Source organism: Ursus maritimus, unplaced genomic scaffold (assembly GCF_017311325.1).
Source record: "Ursus maritimus isolate PB19 unplaced genomic scaffold, ASM1731132v1 scaffold_29, whole genome shotgun sequence".
NCBI classification, from domain to species: Eukaryota; Metazoa; Chordata; class Mammalia; order Carnivora; family Ursidae; genus Ursus; species Ursus maritimus.
In genome coordinates, this window is record NW_024425452.1 from 16,502,843 (window position 1) to 16,527,844 (window position 25,002).

Genomic DNA, 25,002 nt, shown 5'->3' on the forward strand with positions numbered 1-25,002 from the left:
TGAGAGAGAGAGGCCAACTAAGCATATATGGAGCACTAAATAATATAAAATACTAGTAAGTTGAATCACCTTAGAATCCTGCTTAGAAATTCTTCCCTAACATAGGAAACTGGTAAAGAAAGAAAGAATGTCAATGGGTCCATATATAAATTACAGGTAATCTTGATGGTGGTATATTTTATAACTTGATCCCTTATCTAAATTCCACCATCTATAAGAAATGTAAGAAAAGACTGATGAAGCAACAAGCTCAGTTAATGTTCAGAACAAAAATGCCATTTGGTCCTTTTCTTGGCTAAGACCATCTGACTTGGTCAAAAAGAGGGACTAAGAAAGAAAACTGTCCCAGTCTTGGTTTAGGCAATACTTGCTGTATGGTGCAATTCCCTCCCCTTCTGGGATCTATCTAACATCCCTGATAAAATGCTGGAGCACTCGCTTTCTCAGGTTTAAAATTAAGAAGACTTACAGAGAAATCAGAATTACCTACTCAATTATCCTTGAGTCTTGTGTTATTAAAGCAGACATTCTAAGGTACAAAGGCCTTAGACCAGCTTTATGACTAGCCTAATACTTTTTAAGTCAAATGTTCTGGAAATCTTTGAATTGTCTTTCTTGGAAGCCTTTCCCCTTTCTGGCAACTTTGAGATAGAACTTTGGCATATGCTTCAAAATAAGGTGCAAGTAAATAACAAACAAACAAACAAAAAAATCAAAACACCAAATACACAAACACCCACAAAACCCCAGAATTTTTCAAAGTCTTTAGTAATTACCATGAGAGGGCAGTAGAAACACAAGAAGAGAACAAACCGATGTGACACTGGCTCACAACATTGAGAATCTTTGAATTTTATAAATAAAATTGTAGGACTGTGTTCCAGTCATCTAGTGTTAGATAAGTAACCATGCCAACTTAGTTGCTTAAACTAACAACTATGTTGTTATTATGACTACGTGCATGGATTCTGTAGGTGAGGCATTTAGACAGAGTACAATGGAGATCATTTGTTTTGCTCCCAGAGTCTGGGGCTGCAGATAGGAGGACCCAAACAACCTGTGATCACTCAAATGGCTAGAGGCTGTTATCATCTGGAGAATTCTTTACGTGCAAGTGTAATGCCTCGCCTGGGATGACTCAAAGGCAGGGCTCCACTGGGATTTCCCACTGGTACCTATACCAGGCCCCCCTCTCCATATTACTTTGGCTTCCTCACAGCGGGAGGTAGGGGGCAGCATTAACATTGTCAGAACACTTGCAAGGCAGTTTAGAGCTCTAAAAAAAGACAGCGTTCTTGTAAATGAGGCAGAAGGTGCACTGTGTCTTCCCACCTCCCTCAGAAATCCTGACGTGACATCTCCTCTGCAGTCCTTCTGTTGTTAGCAAGTCACTAAAACTGTCCGGATTCACGAGGAAGAGAATTCAACCCTACTCACCTTTCTCTAAAAGAAATGTCAAAGGATTTGCAGCCATCTTTAAAACTACCACAGAATGTGTTATTTAAATTATTTCGAAGACATCCTCAGTCCCTTTCTATACTGGAGATATCTTACTTGAATTTCAGTTGCAAGATTTTGAGGTGGACAGTACATCTCAGAACAAAAAGGGATAAGGTTCCTCAGTGGCAGAAAAGAAATACACTATTACAATTCTTGTTTATAAACTGTAAAATGTCTAGAAATGTCTCTGTCTTCATATATTCTATTTTTTTAAGATTTGATTTTTTTATTTGACAGAGATAGAGACAGCCAGCGAGAGAGGGAACACAAGCAGGGGGAGTGGGAGAGGAAGAAGCAGGCTCCTGGTGGAGGAGACTGATGTGGGGCTCGATCCCAGAACGCTGGGATCACGCCCTGAGCCGAAGGCAGACGCTTAACGGCTGTGCCACCCAGATGCCCCCATATATTCTATTTCTAATAGCTTAATAAATAAAAGTTTCCTGCAATGTGGTATGAGAGACCTGGATTCTGTGATTCTCTCATTTCACTTCTTTCAGGAAACAAGGGTGCAGTCCAAATAATGAGTGACAAATGGCAGTGAAGAAAAAATTACTATACTAGTAACTTAAAAAAAAATATTTTTTTGTATAATATCCTTGGTTTATGGCCAAGATATTAGGTCCTTGGACATTTTCAAACAGCAGGCTTTAATTACAAAAATTAAAATAAATTTGTCTAATTATAAATAAAATCAGACTAGAGGAAAGTAGTGATTTAAGGCAATATGTAACTTCGATTCACAGCCTACAAAACATCGCCACCTCAGGCTCTGTCATTGAAGCTTACGAAGAACTGAGCCTGGACAGGTTTATGGAATTTTTTTTTTTTTATTCTTTGTCATCCACCACAGTGAATGACAAACTGTACATAAAAGGGTTGAAGATGTTAATGTAAGAAATTGTTTTGCACTAGTATCATGATATATTTCACTCTTCAACTCAAACCTGACTATTTTCGTTGTTTGGTCACTTGGAGTTCAAATATATTGTAGGCTGAAATACCCTTGTTTTTTTGTTTTGTTTTTTTAAAGATTTTATTTACTTATTTGACAGAGAGAGAGACAGCCAGCGAGAGAGGAAACACAAGCAGGGGGGGTGGGAGAGGGAGAAGCAGGCTCCTTGCAGAGCAGGGAGCCCGATGTGGGGCTTGATGTGGGGCTCGATCCCAGGATCCTGGGATCACGCCCTGAGCCAAAGGCAGACGTTTAACGACTGAGCCACCCAGGTGCCCCTGAAATACCCTTGTGTTGGTCCACCACTGAAACTAGTTTCCTTGCGTTCTTACAAAACACGTATTTGCAACGCATTGCTCCCCTACCGCATGTGCTACTGTGTTACCCTTCAGGTGGGACCGTTCAGTCTGTTACTCTCATTTCTCAACATTCAGATCCAAGAAACAGAAGAATGCAGTGAATAATTCAAAAATAAATCCCCACCTATCTGTAATTCCTCATCGATTCTTTGTCCTTCACAAACTCAAGTGATACTTAAGCAAAGAATAATGCTTACTCCGGGGTACCTGGGTGGTTCAGACGGTTAGGCAGCTGCCTTAGGCTCAGGTCATGATCCCAGAGTCCTGGGATCAAGCCCTGAATCCGGCTCCCTGCTCAGCGAGGAGCCTGTTTCTCCCTCTCCCTCTGCCTGCTGCTTCCCCTACTTATGCTCTCTCTCTCCCTGTCAAATAAATAAGTAAAATCTTAAAAAAAGAATGCTAATTCCTCTATCTCTGTTTGGAAGTAACGATGGGCTAGGCATTCTTTCCTGTGGAGCAAAACGGAGAAGAAAACATTGCTGATCTCCGGTGCCGTGTATTAGGGACACAGCTAAAATTAAAACCAGAGTGTCTGGGCTCTTGATTTTGTGGGATTACAAATTGCTTTGTTGTTGGGGATATTAAAAAGTTGAAACAGGAGTCTACCTAACCGATCCCAGCCTGACTGATGAGCAGTGAGCGTGGCCTCGCCCCTTCAGGATTTGAGAGACTAACCCTGCTGTTTGATGTGAGGCATAGCCCAGAAGCCAAACGAGAGAAGGATGATTGGTACGGGGTTCACACCCACCAGGCAGCAGCATCACTTTGAAGGTTTTGATTTTATTGTTGATGAAAATCAAATTGCCATGAAATCAGAAAGGATTTACTAAAGTAGCCATCACCAAATACAGAAGATATATTATAAAATAGAAACTGCACATGATATTAGCACATCAAAGAGAGAAAGGCTTGCCTAGAGAATTATCACACATTTTCAAATAAAACTCCACCAAACAGCACTTTACTGTTAACATATAATCACCAGTATGTTTTAAGACTGCATTCCATAATTTCACCCAAGCTTATTAAGAGGAATGCCAGAACACCTTCCATTACAACATAATTTATTTGCAACATGTCTATTTGTGATTTCCCTTTAAGGACAATGGAGGTAGGCAAGAAATTTGCTTTGAGGCTTTCCTGCTGTTTCCTCACTCTTATCTGGGTGTGCTCAGCTTTTGTCTCATCTTCTCTAACCTCTCAAACCTTTTTTCTTGAAGATAATATGTTTGTTCCTCACTCTTTTCAAAGATAAGCCTGTAGACCACTGCTTCCTCTGTTCTCCCTCACCAATCTCTGCCACCAGCATCACTAAAAATAGTAACACTCTATCTGAAGCTACAGTAAGTTACCCCTGAAGATTGCTCAGCAGCAACTGCTAGGGGGAAAAAAAAAGAAGAAGAAGAAGAAGAAGCCAGCAGCTGTGTGGTTATTTAGAACTGGCTGGCCATATGGTGTACGAGGGACTCAGACTTTAAAGAAATTTCTGAACCGCCAGTTAATTTCCTGAGATATTTTGAAATATTGAAAGCATACTGTATATATTACTTTCTAATTTTCTCTAAGAATATCTTTATCATCCCCATTTAAAAGTTAGCTTCTGTTTAAGCATTCCTGGATAGTTATAAGGTAAAATGTGAGTTCACATATCAGGTGATCTGACCAGGACAGGAGTAAAATATTGAATATAAGGTAGGATTTTGCTACTGCTATTACCTTGGATATTACCACATTTCATTTTGTTTTGGTTTTCGTTTTCACTCTCTGTTCACAGAGTTATTGGCTAGGTGTAGCTAAACGAAAAGGAATGTTTCCCCCAAGCCAACCCAAACCAAAATAAGGCAAATAAGAACACTGAACTTGTTAGAATCTTACTACACCAAACCGCTAGAACTGTTCTCTATGCCATGCAATTTTATAATGGTCTTATAACAAATCGTAACATTTCGTTCTTTTCTAAGGATGAAAAAGTCTTATCAGGTTTGTAAAAATAAAATTAAATGAGAATGTCACTCTTCCACCTTCTATTTCAATGACTGATACTTTCTTAACTCTTTTTTTTAAAGAAAGTGTTAAACAGATCAGGATGTTTAAACTGAAAGTTTTGTGAGGGCTTGACTCATGTCTAATACTTATTTTCGACATAATATTTAATCTACAGTTGAGCACATAGCAGATGTGTAAGAAATGCTTTTGCATAGTTATTTCGTCCTGATTTAGATAACTACCCAAATATCTCCTTTTAATCATGAAAGATCAAGCTTAGGACATACCCTTTTAGCATCTTAATAGCAGAGCCAACACAGAAAAACAATCTGTATTATTTTAATACATAACAATTACTAAAATGTGTTTTTTTCACTTATTTATTGTCTGTCTTTCCCATTGGAATGTAAACTGTAGGAAGAGAAAAATTTTTGTCATATTCATTACCATGAACTAGAACTACAGATGACACATAGTGTGACACAGCAATCGATACTTCTGCAATTAATGCATGAATATATTCCTGTGTGGCTGTATAAATACACAGTTCCACTGCAGAATCAGGTAAGTTTTATTTATTTGTTAGAGGAACAAAGTCACATATAAAATCTTCCTTCCTGATCAGATCATGTTGTAGATAGGTAAAACAGCAAAACAGTGATTAATAGGATTTCTTTTTATTTTAATCAAATGTTTCTTAAGGTAAATTTTTGCATATCCATGTCTGTGGTTTTATTGCAGCTATGTGCCCTTGGCAGTTAAGGTCTTGTTTAGATTCTATAAAATGTAGTTTATAGTGCAATACATTATCTTATTATTATTATTATTATTATTATTATTATATGTTTTCCTTTTGTTTCATTTTGTAAAGGAACAATGAAAATGCTTGAAGCATAGACAAACATGATAGATCACCCAAAAAGTAATCAATGACAAGCTGGATTTTAAGTAACAGCTAATATCCGTAAATTAAACCTAATGGAAACTTAATAGAACTAAATTTGTTTCCGACTAGATTTTCAAATACTTATGCTGGTTCCTAACATGCTCATAGGGAAAAAGAAATCCAATGTAAAGCTTTGTGAACAGAAAGAAAAAAATTCCAAATATATGGGAATAAACAATAAATACCCATTTGCTTTGAAAGATATGGAGTGCCTACACAGATGCTCTGGGTATGCAAAGCTGACTAGGATATTTCTCCGGCTAGTAGGAGTGTACAGTTCAGTGAGAGAAACAGAAAATTTCAACAAAATATGTTCAGTGATGAGAGGATTTAGCCTATCACAGGAGTTTCAGAAAAGCCCCGTTGGGGAGATAGTGCTTGTTCTAAATCTTAAAAAGGAGTAGGCAAAAATAAAAAGATCACACAGTATGAAGTGTACAGTGTGAGACTATGAGATCTCTGTTCGGTGACATTTCCCACCATAATTTTCTTCAAGATTTCACATTAATAGAACACTGAAACAATTTCCTAAGTTAATTCCCATAGTCAGAAATAAATGTTTGAATACTTTATTTGCCATAGTAACATATCGAATCAGAAAAGCATGGCTTGGCCAAATAATACTATCTTAATACATCCACCTTTTCTCAATGAATTTTAAAAGATCCTTTATGAATAAATCTCTCTCTATAAATGGTTGTTATTTTTCCAAAACAATGAATTCTAACGCAGAGAAAATTGCTATCACTTTATAAAATGGGAAAATGATATAGTTCAGATGTGAAATACATCATTTCAAACATCAAAGTTCATCTATTTCTTAGCTTATTTGTTCTTTTGGGGTCAGGTGAATTGTTTAACATCACTGAAACATTTCAGAAAATAAGTGGAATTCTCTTAGATTTGCAGATAAGTATTTGAAATTGCTTCTGGTAAGAGGATCAGAGTGAAATGAAGCATAGAGATAAAAAGAGAGAATGATACAATGGATGTGATTAGGTGACATAGTTGAAGAGAGAAAAGGGATCCAGACAGGGAATTCAAGAAAATGAGCACAGACATATAGAAACATCCTACAGAGGACACAGAAAAAGTAAGGAGATTTGGCAACAACCTACACAAAGGACTAAAGAGAACAGAGATATGAAATTATATCTTCTGGGGTCGGGGGGAAGGGTAATTGATTCTTATGAAAATAGAGGAATTGAACAAGAGTGCAACAAGGTGGTCCCAGAAGGTGAAAATCGTACGAAACAATGGGAGAACAATGCAGATGTGCTGGTAAACATGGCCCTGAGTGTGACAGGTAACCTCCTGTATGTGTTAAATATCATATTCAAAGTTCAGTACCTTTGCTTTATCTCTCATTGATCCTTTGCCCAGGATAGACATTTTAGCACCTGTTTCTTCCTGTAGTCTCTTCAAGGAGTTTCCTCTTGGTCCAAGCAATTTCCCCACAAAATTGAACTAGGAAACAAAATCAATAGAATTCTGTTTAAAAGTAGAAAAAAGTAATATTTTGCACCAAAAATAAATGATAGGTTATGGGCTTTTCAAACTTTACCATGTAGAAGGGAGTTATGCCATTCACACACATAGACACACACAAAACTATTTCAGACCTCTAATCTAGGATCCATTTTAAAAAGGAGACCTCTTCCTAAAAGATTGCCAAAAATCAATAATATGTTGAACATATCATATACAGTACTTACATAATCAAATAAATAAATCGGGAGAACTGTGGTTCTAAAGGCTTTTTCTCTCCAGATTATTGAAAGAAACAATTATGTTAGACTATGTACCTTCTAAATTGCAAAGGCTAATATTTTTAAAAGATTTTTAAGATTTTATTTATTTTTGAAAGAGAGAGAGAGAGAGAGAGCATGAGCAGGGAGGGGGGAGGGAGAAGTAGACTCCCCTGCTGAGCAGGTAGCCCTACCTGGGGCTTGATCCCAGCGCCCCAGGATCATGACCTGAGCCAAAGCAGACGCTTAACGGACAGAGCCACCAATGTACTCCTTAAATAGATTTTTAAAATAAAATTTAATATTCATTTTTGTTAAGTATTATCTGTGCCCATAACATTCTATCCCAAATTTCATGATTAGGCATAAAACAATTCAATTATTCTTCAATCTTACATTCTCTATGTTAAAGAGTTGTTCTAAAGATCAGCAAATAAAAGATGTGATCACACATACAGAAAACTTTAAAACACTACTGATACCACATATATACAAAGCAGTTTTTCTAAATGGGAAATTCTGGGAGGTTTTTCAGTTTGTTTATTCTTCCTGAAACTGGCTAAAAACAGGTGAAATAAGGGCAGTTATGAGAGTATGTTGTCAGCTACAGAATAGAACATTACCACACCAAATGACTTGGATAATCACTCACTGATTAATTTAAAAAATACAAAGGTCTGGGGTGCCTGGGTGGCTTGGTCATTAAGCATCTGCCTTCAGCTCAGGTTGGCTCAGGTTGTGATCCCAGTGTCCTGGGAACATGGGACCAAGGCCACCATCAGGCTCCCTGCTCAGCGGAGAGCCTGCTTCTCCCTCTCCCTCTGCCTGCCACTCTCCCTCTGCCTGCCACTCCCCCTCCTTGTGTTCCCTCTCTGGCTGTCTCTCTCTGTGTCAAATAAATAAATAAAATCTTTAAAAAAATAAAACAAAATAAAAAATAGAAAGGGCTTAGAATGCACCAAAAGCTGTGCTGGATAAACGAAAAACAGATAAATAAAATTAAGCTACTGCCTTCTAAATCAGAGGTTTTCTATATATTTTTAAATCTATAGTTCTGTAGTAAGAAATACACCATACTGAATGGTTAAAGACTAACTGCTTTTCCCCTAGATCTAGGATAAATTCAAGGATGTCTGCTCTCACCACATTTATTAAATATTGTACTGAAGTGTGGATTGCTGTATCTACAGGCAAATAGATAAATGGACCAGTATAAAGTTTAGAAAGATGATACACTTGGATGGTAAATTGATTTTCAACAAAAGTACATAAGCAATAAAATTTGAAATGCAAATCTTTTTAGCAAATGAAGCTAGAACAATTGGATATTCATATGCAACAAACAAACAAAAACCCAAAACAAAACAAAACACAAAAAAAATCTCTTCTGTCCTACCTCACATTTAGGCAGGCTTTATTTTGAGATCTATCATAGATCTGAACATGAAAACTAAAATGATAAGAATTTAGTTAGAAAGCATACAAGAATGCCTTTGCAAATTTAAACTGGGAAAGATTACTTAATAGTAAGCAAACAGCACTCACTAAAACTTTTGCTGATTCAAAAAACATTCAGAAATTAAGTAGATAAGCCACAGACTGGAGAATATACTCCCCGTGCATACATCTGAAAAATGATTAGTATCTTAAATATAACACTGTATGTAAACTAACTGGAATTAAAATAAAAACTTAAAAATAATGATTAGTATTTAGATCTATAAATAACTCTATCAAGTCGATAATTAAACACACACATATCAGAATTATTAAAACAAAACAAAAAAAGACCAATGTTGACGAGGATGTGAGACTGCTAGAGCAGCCACTATTAGCAGTTAAAATGATACAACTGTCTTGGAAAGATTGACAGTTACTTATAAAATTAAACATAGAGTTACACTATGCGCCAGAAATTCTAGTCAGGTATTTAACCAAGGGGATATAAAAGCAAAATGACTTGAACAAGAATGTCCATGATATCTTACTCACAATTACCATTAAAATAGAAATAAATCAATGCCCATCCGAGGAGAAAAAAATCAATAAGTTTATACATAAATAGAAAGGAATTAGTCATTGATTAACACAACAGCATGGATATATCTCACAATTATGTGGAATGAAAGAAGCCAGATCCAAACAAGTGTATCATGTTAGATTCCACTGATACAAAATTCTAGAGGCCAAAATAATTTATGGTGTTAGAATTCCTAAGAGTGGTTGCCTGTGGAACATAGAAGGCCAGGATTGGACTGTCTGGAAAGTGGCATGAAGGAAACATCTGGGGTGATGGAACTGTTTTCTATTTTGCTGAAAGTATAGGTACATTTTTGTCAAAACTCAAGTCTTACACTAAAACCTGTGCATTTCACAGTAGGTTGAAAACATAGAAACATTTTAAAAATACTATCATAATGTCTTACAAAAAAAATACTATTCCCAGGTAGTTGTACAAAGGAATCTCACTAGACCTTCAGGAAATACATCATTCCAATCTAGGCAGGTGTTGGAGGAATCATTGAGAAGATGGGACTACTGACTGATCCCACCACCTGGGTTTCTGCAACCAGAGGCTCTTTACTCCTCCCTTGTCCTTGGAGTTTATGTTCTGTTCACTGATCCCACAATAGGAGCCACTTCACGGACACAGCCTTGAGAAAGAGTGATGTGTTATTGAGACCATCTGGACTGTATACATGACTGAACCCTACTAAGGCCTTTACATAAACTCTTAAGATTCTGGTGGGCTGGTGCTGAGATCTACTCATTTTGCAGCCACCCAAGACAAGCCTCATTTTAACTTGCCTTGCTAATTAAACCTTTCAACTACTGATCTGGAGTGGCCTGCCTCTTTCTTTAGTCTGTGCTTGCCTTCCATGTATGGGAGCTAGATTTGAAATTCACCCAGGAAATTCTTGAGGTTGTGAGCTAATAATAGACTATCTAGAGAAAGAAATGAAGAACTATCCCTCTACTCAGTTAGTAGACTAATATAACCTTGATAGTAAAAGCAAATCAGAAAAGGGAATTTATGGAGCAAACCTACTCATGAAACAAAACCCATTTAACAAAACAGTAGCATAACCAAGGCCTGTTGTACATACAAAAAATACATAATGATTGAGTTGTATTTATCACAGATACATGGGTAATTTAAGAGTCATAACCCCTCATTGTAATTTACCTATTAGTAATGGAGAAAAAGAGGTTAATATTTTATTTGGACAGCAAAAAAAGGTTAACATTTTATTTAAAAAGAAAAATAATTTTATAAAACTCAATTTCAATCGTTATAAAACTCACATCATCTGAAAACCCAATGGAAGCTCTATTAAAACCCAGTAAGAATTGTATATTTAATAGCAAAATAATACCAAAAACAAGGTAAAGATGCACATTCTTGTTTTATTCAACGTTGAAGATTTAAGCCACTGAATAAGATAAATATTATAAATGTCAGAAAGTAAGAAACAAAATACCATTCAAGGTTTATATAATTTATATACATAAAAAGCTCAAAGTAATTTCAGAAAAATCATTAGAATCAGTAAAAGAGCTTAGCAAGGTGTTTCATACAAAATCAATATAAAAATCAATTGTATTTTTGTACATCAGCAACATATAATTAGTAATTTAAAACAGAGAGAGAGAGATACCATTTATGGCATCAGTAAAAAATAAATAAGATTTTCTAAGAATAAATTTAATTGTGTATAATCAAAACCTTTACAGAGAATATATAAAAAACATTAATATAGCTGTCAAATGGATATAAATAGATTGAGAGACAGATTATGTTCATGGACAGGGAGTCTCGATTTCTAGTATTTTCAATTACATCTATAGGTTCTATACAATTCTAATTAAAATCACAATAGGATTTGGATCAACTTAAAATTAGTTGTATAATTTGTATGAAAAGGTCAAAGTCCAAAAATAGCCAAAACATTCAGAAGCAGAAGAACAAGTTAAGAATCATGCCTATCACATACAAAGAGTCATTATAAAGAGTCACTATCATTAGTTATGATAGTGTGATTATGTACAGTCCTGGAACACAGAAAACAGAGCTACAGAATCCAGAATCCAGAAACAGACTCTTAATTTATGTTAAAGTGATATATGATACAGGGGTCAGTACAGATCACTAAGGCAGAATACTGGGCCCCTAAAGATGTCCATGCCCTAATACACAAGATCTGCAAATATGTTCTCCTCCAAAAGGGACTTTGCAACTGTGACAAAATCAGGAATCTTGAGATGAAGAGATTATCCTGGGTTATCCAGGTGTGCCCTGTGTCCTTATAAATTAAAGAAGAAGGCAACAGAGTCAGAGGTTGGAGTGATGCGCGCGCTGGGTTTGAAGATGGAAGGGAGCCAGGAGTCAAAGAGTAAGGGCAGCTTCTACGAGCTGTAGGAGTCAAAGAACAGATTCTCCCTTAAAGCCTCCAGAAGGAAGGCAGCCTTACTGACACCTTAATTTTAGCCCAGGAGAACCATTTTAGACTTCCGACCTTCATAACTGTAAAATAACAAATCTATTTTGTTTTAACCCACTAAGTTTGTGTTAACTATTACAGAAATAATAGGATCTAATACACAAAGGAAAGAAGGGACTATCTAATACAGAGCATGATTGGCTATCCACAGTAAGAACAATGAAATTGCTTCCTACACCATAACAAAAAATAAGTAAATACAGATGGATTATAGATTTAGGAGTGAAAGGCAAAATTTTAGAATTTCTAACAGAAAAATACAGGGAAATAATGCCTAAGAGTTCTAAAATAAGACATAAAAATATGCTAACTGTAAAATAAAAGTTTGATTAGAATTAACAACATCTGCTTATTAAAATACACCACAAAGAAGTGGAAAACATAAGCCACAAAACTGAAAACTATTTGCAGTACATGTTACCAATAAAGTATAGGTTACAAAAACAAGTATAAAACAAGAAGGAAAAGATAAGCAGCTTACTAGATAAAAGATAAAATCGTGAATGTTATTGAAGAAAGAATTGCAAAAGAAAAATGCATGAAAATTTCAACCTCATTAGAATTTAAACAAAACTAAGATGACAATGAGATATCATTTTATACACACTGTGATGGGAAATGAAGTCAGAAACCGAACATGGGTCAGAATGTGGAGCCACAAAGACTCACACACCCTGCTTAAAGAATGTAAAGGATAGAACCATTTCGTCATCATCTTACAGATCTGTAAATGTATTTAATCAATGTCTTAGCAATTCCCTTCCTAGGTATATTCTGTAGAGAAGTCTTAGCACATGCAAGAATACTAAAAGTCTCAACGCTTGTAAGAGCAAAAATAATTGGGGAAAAGCTATCGATTCAAGAATAGTATGCTGTCAACTTAACCCCATACCAACAGTTGGCTATGTCTATGTCTCCTAGATCCCCTTCCACATATGCTTCCTTTTGTGGATTTTGTCAATAACAGGAAGTTGCATGAGATGCAGAAGGCGAACATGAATTGGAGTCCATTACTCTTGGCAAATCATGGTTCTCAGCACGGCTGTTTTACTGACCTCTACATGAGCTCCCACTGCATGGATACAAGAGCCCCACAGATCTATCTCTCCAAACTTCTGGTTCTAGGGTCCGGCAAGCTTCAGGCTCAAGTTCTCACTGCCCATGGGTGGCAATTTTCCTAAGGTTCCATCTTCCATCTTTTCCAACATAATGCTAGCTCTAAATTATAGATTGTAATATTATATAGAGAGTAGATCCTATTTTCCTCCCAGAACCATGACCGGTGCACATAATTAAGTAAACTGTGACATATTAGTGGAATATTTACAGGAGTGAACATAAATTGCCCATAACTACATGAAATTTCATTATTAAATCCTGGAAATAAAATTTTGAGCGAAAAATTAAAACTCTAGACATATGACACTATTTTTATAAAACACAATAAGCAAAATTAATAATGTTTTATTTATGAATAAATGCTTAAGTAGTTAATCTTATCCTCAAATAACAGGTGTAATAATAAACACAAAATTTAAGGCCTTGGTAATCTCTGGGAATGGACCCTAGAGAATGTGGTCAAAGGGAAACATACAGATTGTGTCAAGTAATAGGTAATATTTGAGATTTTAACTTGGGGGTTCACAAGTATCCATTTTATTTTGTTTTAAGCTCTACGTGAAAATTACACATATTCTTTGAATGCATTAAATATTAAATAATTTTAAAAAATCAAATAGATCAATTCCAGCTAAGTAAATTTTGACTGAACTTCTCTTTAACGCTGTTACAGAACCTTCTTGCCCCTTTACTGGTAGTAGTAAAACATCAAAGAGAAAAATACCATAGCACTCAAAGTGATGTTTCCATTGGGAATGCTTATGACTGAAAGGAAGAGAGAGCATTTCACGCATTCCTGGCTGAGGACAGGTTATTGACAAAATGCATACATGGGCCATACTCTTGAGAAGTGTCTGTTTTTGACTTGATTATTGTGACACGTTTCCCAACACTTCTATTTCAAGACAGTAGCTTCATTTCTAACCAATGACCAATTTGAAACCAATTGTCTGAAACTGCAAGGGAGACATCCCTTTTAATTCTTTCACGAACTCTACCTTTTGAAACAGAACACATACATCCAACAGAATGAAGGTGTTACATAATCAGAGATTTAACTTAAACTGATGTAAAGTATCTTTTATGAGTAACATTAATTATATCGCATTATTTTATTTTATTTTATTTTTTTATTTTTTTTTAAAGATTTTATTTATTTATTTATTTGACAGAGAGATAGACAGCCAGCGAGAGAGGGAACACAAGCAGGGGGAGTGGGAGAGGAAGAAGCAGGCTCCCAGCGGAGGAGCATGATGTGGGGCTCCGATCCCATAACTCCAGGATCACGCCCCGAGCCGAAGGCAGACGCTCAACCGCTGTGCCACCCAGGCGCCCCAATATCACATTATTTTAAGCATGAAGTCCTTTTAGTGTGTTTTTAAAATGTTTAAATATACAATCTACCATTTGCTTTTGCAAACGAGTATTTATTTATCATACTTTTTAAGTTTGCTTATGTTATTTTATCACTTCTCTAACACCTGCAGTTTTTGAAACCAACTATGAGGAATGGCTCAGGAAAATTGTTTCCCCCCAATTATTATTCAAATACATAAAATGCCTCAATATCAGTGAACAAGTAGAGCATAATGCTTAAGAGCATGGTTCTCAAGCCAGATTACATGGGTTTGTAAATTCACTAGCTATGTAAATTTGGCTACATTACTCAACTGTCCCTTAGCTTCATTTTTCTCATCTGTAAAAGGGGAGAATAAAGATAGTAATACATGTACAATAAGTGCTCAATAAATGTGGATTGTTCAAAGAAAGCAAAAACACTAATTTGAAAATATATTATTTTTACCATACCATTATTTACAATAGAGAAGATATGGAAGCAACCCAAATGTCCACTGGGGTGCAAGCCAACAAAATAACAGACTCTTAAATACAGAGAACAGACTGGTGGCTGCCAGAGGGGAGGTGGGGAAGGATAGGTGAAATAAAGGGGATTAAGAGGGACAAACTCCCAATTATAAAACAAGTAAGTCATAAAGATGAAAAGTACAGCTCAGGGAATATAGTCAATAATATTGTAATAACCTTCTCTAGTGACATGTGGTGACTACCTTCATCATGATGAACACCAAGTAATATACGGAGTTGTTGAATCATTATGTTGTAAAACTGAAAATAATATAACATTGTATGTTAATTATAGCTCAGTTTTATAAAGCGGGTTGAGATTATTAAATGATTATTATTTTTTTCAGGAAATTGTACTAGTATCTGACACCTATAGTGAAGTTTGACTTTAGTAACCCTTATTTTTTTATTTTATATTAATACTTTTATTTTTATATGTATTATAGACATGATTATGATTTTTATGATTATTGGCTACTATTACTTGCTACAATTAACATTTTTCAAAGGCTCACTGTGTGCTGGGCACTAAGTCCTCCACATGGATGATCTCACAGCAAGTGTCGTGGCAGGAAGAGATGATTACAAACCCTCCTCACATGGCTGCCTCTACTATAAAGGCAGGTGCCTCCATCCAAAGACTGGATAGCATTTCTGTTTGAGATTTTAAAACATAACATGTAATCACGGAAGCTGGTACATATTTTTTATGTTGTGCTTAGTTTTTTGAAATTTATTTTAAGATAAATTCTGAAAATAGCCAATACAAATGTTGTTCTAATGAGACATTTTTTTTCTCCCTCTACTTTCATCCTATATTCAGTCCACCTTCAAACAAAGTCAAATGACATAATCATGACAGGTGAATTATCGGTTCACTGAAAACAGTTGGTTCTAACCTTTTCCTTAAAGAAAATCTCTTTTAAACACAGAAAATAACTCAAACACTACAAAGCAATGTCTTCAATATTTAGTAACTTGGGAAGCTTTAAGATTCTTAAGGCTTAACAGAGTGAACACAGCTGTGTTTCCAGTATGTTAAATATCTTCAAATAATTTGAAGGTATTTTATCCACGTGTGTTTTAAGAAAATTAAATTTGTGTATGTCAAATTCATTTATGCTAAGTCACTGAACAGTTGTTTTGCAATAAATTTTATATTCAAAAAGCCTTTTGGGCAATTTTAATCAGATTTTTAATTTTTTTCCTAAAAGGAAATATTTAAATCATGTCAAGTAATATTAACTGAAAGAACACATTTCAATGGATTTGTAAAGCTACAAAACATAATTTGTGGCAAAGCAAGTGCTTTTCATAAAACTGGGGACATTTTAAGAAAAATATTTTAGGGACGTCTTAAAAATATATTTTATTTATTTATTTGTTTATTTATTTATTTTTTTTTTAAGAGAGAGAGGGGGAGAGAGAGAGACAAAGATAGCGAGAGAGAGAGAGCACAAGTGGGGAGAAGAGGGAGAAGCAGGTTCGATCCCAGGACCCTGGGATCATGACCAGAGCCTAAGGCAGACACTTAACTGACTGAGCCACCGAGGAGTCTCTAGGGACATTTTTAACGTAGTAAACCCAAAAATAGTTTAAAATTAGGTAAAAATAAACTTCAATAATATTGGGCATATGTATTTCAAGGTTTACCAATGCATCCTCTAAGTATAGGATACCCCAGAATCTACAGTCTCCCTTTATACCCTTTCTTTCTCGATTAATGTAATTCTTCATGATTAATAATATTTCATCAGTACCTGTATGAAATAAACCTTTTTTTTTAACACGTGGTATTTTTCTAACAAAATGTTTGTAAACTAATTCCAGCAGCCCTGTTTCTTAAATAGAACAGGCAATTCACTTAGCCTTAGTTTTCTTTTTGTGGGCATTAAGATTACATCTGCTTTGTGATGAAAGGGCAGGGTCGATCACTAGGGCCACTTATGAAGAATCTCTGAACTACTAGTCTCTGCTGCTGGCCTCATCTATTCTTCTTTCATATGCCACAACTGGGTTTGAGGGTCCTCAAATTCCCCTTGTCCTCACATCTCTTTATATTTATATTTGAACACCATTTTCATCTCCATCCTATTCCTGGCTTGAGTATGAATCTCCTTCTTAATCAGTATGAATTCATAGAGCTGCTTGCTGTTCTGTGTTTGGGAATTCAATATTAAGTCATCCTTTGGTATTCTACTCTTGTGTTTGTTGCTATTAAAACAAAGTTAAACAAATTTAGGCAGATTGCACAAAGAGAGACCACAGTTGCAGATCAAAAAATATTCTTCCTGTATAAATAGACAGGAAAAGACAACACTTCAGGTACTCATCTCAGCAATCATCAAAGGACATTGGTGAGCAAGGGAACAGAGCTTTATTCAACTGCAAAAATATCAAGCTATGTTTGTAGAATTAAATAATAATATTTGGAATTTACAGAGAACTCTATCAAAGAAGACCACTTTCAATTTAACAAAATAGACAGTGATGAGTATTCAAGAAAACAGTGGTGGGGAGAAAATGTTTCAGAATTAACCATTAACTATAATATCAATATGTTGTCATAAACTAAATGTCATTCAAAAAACATATTTATATAAAATCAAGGATGGAATCAATTCATTTACTTACGAAACACATTGGTTTAGCACCTAAAACTTGTGAAATGCATGGGGGATATAAAGCGAACCAGATATAAGTACTTCTTTCAGGAAACTTATATGGGGAAAAGGGAATATACATAAATTGTGAAACTTTGTAAAAGAACCTGGCAAATGCCATAACAGAAGTACATTAAGTGTTACAAGAATTCAAAGGAAGAAGAAATTGTTTCCATATTGGGAAAGTTAAGAAGTTTGATGTTTTTGCTGAATCTTGAACAGGGAGGCAGAAGTTGGGCATAGAAAAAAGCAGGGACATAAAAAAGTGAAAAAAGGGAGATTGGAAAAGATGTAGTGGAGTGGGAAGAAACCAAAGATGGAGGAGCCCACTGGAAGTTGGTGCAAACTTGATAAATGATAATGGAGCATAAAGTAAAATGGTGGTCACCAAAAATAGAAGAGGAAAGGAAGTGAAAGAGAGACTGGGTGGTACCCATAATAAGACCTGGCAAATTATTCAATTGGGGGAATATGAAGAAAGGAAAGTGAATTAGTAATCAAAATATAGTCTACATCCAAGTGATTGAAAATATATTGTTTCATTAATAAAACTACGGAAGACAGAAGCAAAAGTTTTAGAGGGAAATTTGTGGTATAATCTATTTCAGATGCCCTCCAAATGGAGAAATCTAGTAGCCACGTATGGACAGACACTAAAAGAGAAATATGAAAATATAGGTCTAGCAATTTTCTACATACAAGTGTTACTTAAAGCCAAGAAATTACTAAGGGAGAGAGTTAAGGAAAAAAAAAAAAAAAGCCCAGGAGAAAAGTCTGAGGAGCACTTATATTTAGAAGAGAAAATGAAGAAGAGGAGCAAAGGACTAGTTTACTAGTTTCTGGAGGAATACAAGAAGATGAGGAAAACAAAAGAAATCTAGATTTTTTTAAATAAATCACTTAATCACCAAATACATATCAAGTGACAATTATGCATCAAGAACCATGCTAGGAGAAGTTCAGGATTCCTTGGAAATGTGAAATTGGAGTCATTAGAAAACTCTTCCTGGGACCTAGCATTGAAACAAGGATGGGATGTGTGGGGAGCTGGGGCAGGAGCAGAAGATGAGAGAGTTCTAAAGGAGACTTTCCAGAAAGAAGGACTAACATGTGAGGAAACCCCAAGAGCATGACAAGTTTGAGAAACTGAAAGCAATTCCCTTTGGAGGTGTAAGAAATGCAGCTGGAAGAGAGACAGACATAGAGAAAATATTGAGGTACTTAAAACCCTGTTGAGAATTTTAGTCTGAGGTAAAAGCAGTGTAAAGCATTTGAAGCATCTTAACTGGCAACGGGTGGAAGATGGGGGAAGCGAACTGTGGCATGACCAAATTTTACTCTCAAGGCATCTTGCTGACTGAGATGTGAGGAATGGAAGGAGTCGGTCAAGGGATGAAGAAATGAGGAAGTAATAATTTTAGCAGAAGCTACAGATGGAGGTAGACTAGACTTTGAGAAAAACGGTTCATTGGATTTGTCAATTAGGAAGAATTTTGATTCTGCGCTGAAATACCAATCATTATAGTAGATTTCATCTTAGAACTTATAGAACATTTCAAAATACAACAGTAAATGTCAACACATACATGAACCTGAAGAGTTTAAATAAGAAGGTCTACCAAAAATATAGGCAGTAATTACTCTTGCTTGCCGTGTGATCCCAAAATCCCACTGAGGAGTGCTCTCTTTAGAGGGAACTATTTGAATTTGAAGGAAGCATACATAGTTGGAGAAGAAGAATCCATTTACATCAAGTATAAAAATGTGAGTCCTCTAAAATATGGTGATTTGGTATACCCTGTGCCTAATCAATATTTGTATCTGAAGTTTCCAAATAACATGGTCTAGGTTAAAAATCATCCAACATTTTACCATTTTACAGGATAGTCTGTGTTTTACAGAAACAGCAAAGAAACTTGAGAATATGCTGATAAAAATGAGTGGACGTGAATTTTAGTAAGATAAATAATAATTTTAAGTTTTAATAATTTTCATAATGTAAATAATTTAATATTTTAATAATGTAAATAATTTAATAATTTTAAACACATATACAACTCACATCCCATTTGTTCTGCTGTAAATAATTCTTTACTATGTTTCAGCACTTATGTGTGTAAATCATATTCTCCTTTCACAGAAAACTAAAGAGCCTTTGGTCATATTTTAGATGTTTTTCATCCTGTGTGGAACACCCTAAAATGTTTTCTGAGCCATATTTATATAACTCTAGGGGCACCTTCTCCAAGCTCAATTTATTTTTATTTGGAAAGATACATTTAAATTACCATCATTAAGTGAAAAGTATCATTAACAAACAGCCCTAATCTGAATTATAACCACAGTTCGAACCCAAACACTGACTTGTTCAGCATGCACAACTGTCTGAATGGAAGTTTCTAGAGTACTATACGATGAGATTATCATACAGTCATTTGTAGAGGCAGATGATTGTTTACTCAGGAAAATGACTTCCAGGAACATAACTTTTTTTTTTTTTTTTTATCTACATCTTTGCACTTTTAGTACTTAAAAGATATTTCTTGGCTTTTCAAATAATCACTAAAATAACACTTTAAGTCAGCTATATTCTCACACTTTAGAATTTAATTTTTTTTAAATAAACCACAATGGTGCTGTTGTATAGAATCCTGAATTTCTAAAGTAAATCTTTTATTTAAATGTCACATAAGTCTCTTGTAAGCTGTGTTTACATGTCTAAAGTACAGGTGTTTGTTCTTTACAGAACTTGTTCTTCTCTATACTATGTCATGAAATCAATATAGGAGCTTATGCTTGATAAGGACATAATCATTCAAGAAGTGCTCATGGAGTATTTGCTACGTGCCAGGCACTGTTCTAGACACTGGGGATAGAGAAGCACATGAAACAAAGTTCTTTGACCCTAGCGAGCTTACATTCAAAATATACATTTAGGGGCACCTGGCTGGCTCACTTGGTAGAGCGTGGGCATCTTGACCTCAAGGTTGTAAGTTCAAGCCCCATGTTGGGTGTGGAGACTACTTAAAAATAAAATCTTTAAAACAAACGAACAAACATACATTTATTTCCAACTTAAAATAGCTAATTGCTTTTCTGTTCCCTAGATGCTATCTAGTTTTTTCAAGGCTCCGGCTGCTTAAAAATCAACTACTGTATTTTTTAGTATTTTCTTGCATATAATATGGATAGTCCTAATCATTCTAGAAGGATTTGTCTTAATTCCCTAAGGGTAGATATTAATTCAGTAGTAGAGTAAGAAGAAAGTTAATTTTTTTTTAAGATTTTATTTATTTATTTGACAGAGAAAGAGACAGCCGGTGAGTAAGGGAACACAAGCAGGGGGAGTGGGAGAGGAAGAAGCAGGCTCCCAGCGGAGCAGGGAGCCCGATGCGGGGCTTGATCCCAGGACCCTGAGCCAAAGGCAGATGCTTAATGACTGAGCCACCCAGGCGCCCCAGAAAGTTAATTTGATTAGCTCATTTAAATAGCATTAATTTGATCAACATTGGTTAAAATATTGGGAGCTGTGAGCAGACTCCTCAGGTGGCTTTTCACCCGACTATAGGTAGTATTCCTATCTGTTTTTCTGAAATCCTCAACTGTGAAACGGATATGGATCTGTTAGAAAAGAAAACAGGAAACCCAAATTTCAAGTCCTTCTTCATACCTGTTTAGTGGTTTTAGAAAATATAAAATGTACTATATATTTGAAAGGAAACTACTTATACCAGAAGCAGAAACACAATATATTAAACTCAATGATTCTTCTGCTTGGACTTGATTCTTTTAAGCCAATGGACTCTGTCCAAGCTAAACATTCTTTTTTTTTTTTTTTTTAAGATTTTTAAAATTTATTTCTTTGAGAGAGAGAAAGTGAGAGAGATCACAGAGGGAGAGGGAGAAGCAGACTCACCACTGACTGAGAGGAGAACCCAACACAGGGCTCTATCCCAGGACCCTGAGATCATGACCTGAGCCGAAGGCAGCTGCTTAACTGACTAAGCCACCCAGGTGCCCCTATGCTAAAGTCCTGCTGATAATTAAGGAGGGTATGTGTTGTGATGAGCACTGGGTGTTATATGCAACTAATGAATCACTGAACACTACATCAAAAACTAATGATGTACTATATGCTGGCTAATTGAACATTAAAAATAAAAAAATTAATTTAAAAAAATGGGAAAAAAAAGAGTCCTGCTGATAAATGTGAAATTGCCATGGCTGCCCAGTCCTCATTATATGACATGCCTCCTTCAGAAAATGTCAGCTATTGATTTGCATATATTGAACATATTTATTAAGCTATAATTCACATACCATAAAATTCACCCATTAAAAGTGTACAATTCATTTTTTTAGTATACTCACGGTGTATTTTTTAGTATATTCATATTAAGTATGTTCACAGTATAGTCACAGGACTGTGTAACCATTGTCAAAATTGAATCTTAGAATGTTGGAGTCCTCTTTAGAAGAAGCCCCTTATCCATCCGAGTTACTCCCTATTACATCCCTAAACCTAGACAACCATAAATCCACCTCTGTCTCTACAGATTTGCCTGGTCTGCACATTTCATATAAATGGGGTCATGCAATACATAGTTTTTAGTGACTGACTTTTTTCACTTTGCATAATGTCTTAAAGTTTCAACCATGTTTTGGTTCTTTCTTTGTATCGTTGAATAATATCCCATTGTATTGAGTATCATATTAACTTTGCATTTTCCGCAGTTGCCCTCTTTCACGTTGAGAACATTCCTTTATAATCCTAGTTTGGTGGGTGGTTGTTTTTTGTTTTTTGTTTTTTTGAATCCAGAAAGAGTGCTGGATTCTGTCAAATGCTTTTTCTGCATCTGTTGAGATGATCATATGGTTTTGTCCCTTATTAATTGTGATAATGCATTACATTAATTGATCTACAGATGTTAAACCAAGTTGGATTCTTAGGATTAGTCCCACTTTTTCAGAGTGTACAATCCTTTCCATATATTGCTGCATTTGGTCTGTAGTATTTCACTGAAAATTTTCTGCATCTAGAAAATACCAGATTTTTTTTTTCTTTTGCTGCTTTTGTCTGGAATAGACAGAATGATGGCTTTATAAAATGGTTGGGAAGTGTTCCCTCTTTTTCTAATCTTTGGAAAAGCTTAGGAAAATTGAAATTAATTTTTTTGAATGCTTAGTAGAATTCACCAGTGAACCATCTGACCCTGGGATACTGTCTGTGAGGTTTTTAATTACTAATTTTAATCTGTACTTGCCATAGTTTTACTCAGATTTTCTATTTCTTCTTGAGTCCTTGTTGATAATCTGCATCTTTTAAACAATTTGTCCATTTCATCCAAGCTACTTAATTTGTGAGCATATAGTTGTTTATAATATTCCTTCATGATCTTTTTTACTACTCTAAAGTAGTAGTGATGTCTTCACTTTCTCTCCTGATTTTAATAGCTTGGACTGCTTTTTTTCCCCTCCCTTGGCCAGTCAAGCTAATTGCCAATTTTGCCAATCTTTATAAAAAAACAATTTCTTATTTTGGTGATTTTTCTCTATTGTTTTTTCTTTTATTCTCTATTTCCCTTATTTCTGCTCTAATCTTTATGATTCCCTGCCTTTTGCTTGTTTTGGTTTTAGTTTAGGTTTTTTTTTTTTTTCTAGTTTGAGGTGAAAGGTTATTTTATTGATTTGCATTTTTCTTCCTTTTTAATATAGGCATTTATTGTGATAGCAGAAGGGTTCTTCTTGGCTGTGTCTTTCCCTGTCTCCCTCAAACGTCTGGTTGCTGTGCCTTCTGGTTATTATCATACAGCTCTCAGCCTCCTCTTAATTGTTCTCCACCAAGGTCCCCACTGTTCATCAACACTCTTAGGCATATCCTTCTGCACTCTCTGTCCCAGATTATATCTGTCCTCACAGTGACAGGTGCAGATCACTTTGTACTTAAGCTCTGCTTTCCCTCTGAACACTACTGTCCCAAACTAGGTATAGGACCCACTTCTCCTGTAGTAGCCACCACTCTATGATTGTGGATTAGAATCAACTTTGTGGGCCAAAAAAGTTGTGAACATGGGCCAGGCTATCAGAACAGAATACGGGGCAAACCTGAAAGCATTACCCAAACCACACAGACCCAAACCACACACAGCACAAGGCTGAATTCTCACTGTCACGAGGGCTTAAACACAAACTCTGACCAAACGCTAATTGAATAGAAAGCTAGTTTTCACTTAAGCAATGCCTGGACTTCTGATTCATAGAAACTGTGAGATAATAAACGTGTGTTATTTTAAGCTACTGTGTTTGTGGCAATTTGTTACACAATAGAAAACGAATCCATCCCAGGTACATTCATTTGCTTTATCCCAAATTACACATTCAATAATCTCAGGAAAACAATTTTAATAGTACCCCCCCATATGATTATTGGAAATAGCTTTAAAATATCATACTGTCTCCCCCTTATCCTCACATTTTGGGATGTTTTGTTCAGTTAACCCTCCTGTAATGCAACCCACCGCATATGCAAGCATCCAATAAGGTCTCATTTGTGTCACCTCTGAAGACTTGGGGACACGGGAACTGATAAAAATGGGCCAATGTTTATGCTGCTTGGGTGTGTCTGTGACTCAAGACTCATGTATTTTCTATGGCAAAACACAGACCCTTCACAGTTCCTGACACCATCTATGCTTATGTATCATTTTAATTCCTGGTATCAATTGCTGGTGCCTAATATTTATTGATCTGTATCACCAGAGGGTTTTTTTGGGATAGTTTTTCTCAGAAAATTTTCCTTTTAGTATTATTGATACTCTCTATTGTTTCCTTCATTTTATTATGTTCTTTTCTGGTCATAATTTTTTTTATCTCCTACTTTATTGATACTAACTTTATTTTTCTATCTTCTTGAAATGAATATCTAGCTAAATAGTTTTCAGTGTTTTGTTTTTCAATGTATGCATTCATGGCCAAGTATGTCTGCTAGAGCTGTATCACAGATATTTCGTCATTATGTGGTTAAATATGCTCTTTTGAGTTGGTAACCATGTACAAACTTCCAGCTATAAGATGGCTAAGTCTGACAATCTAGTGTAAAATATGGTGACTGTTGTTGGATAACAATATATGGTATAATTGAAATTTGCTAAGAAAGTAGAACTTAAATATTCTTACACACACAAAAAATATGTGAGGTGATGGATGTGTTTATGAACTGGATGGGGGTAAATATATATATACGCACATATATATGTAAATATATATATATACACACACGAATATATACACACACGCACACACACACACACACACGTCTATATGTATACGTATGTATATGTATATGTATATATATATATATA

At 35.4% G+C, this 25,002-nt stretch overlaps 1 protein-coding gene across 1 annotated transcript in view; it reads right to left on the minus strand.

The window, feature by feature from the left end:
- Positions 1–25,002, minus strand: part of KHDRBS2 (KH RNA binding domain containing, signal transduction associated 2) — a 539,039-nt gene that overhangs the window by 327,081 nt on the left and 186,956 nt on the right. The window contains exon 3 of the mRNA XM_008691747.2: positions 7,094–7,210. Within this exon, the coding sequence (XP_008689969.2) occupies positions 7,094–7,210 (117 nt within the window). The remainder of the gene's footprint in view (positions 1–7,093; positions 7,211–25,002) is intronic.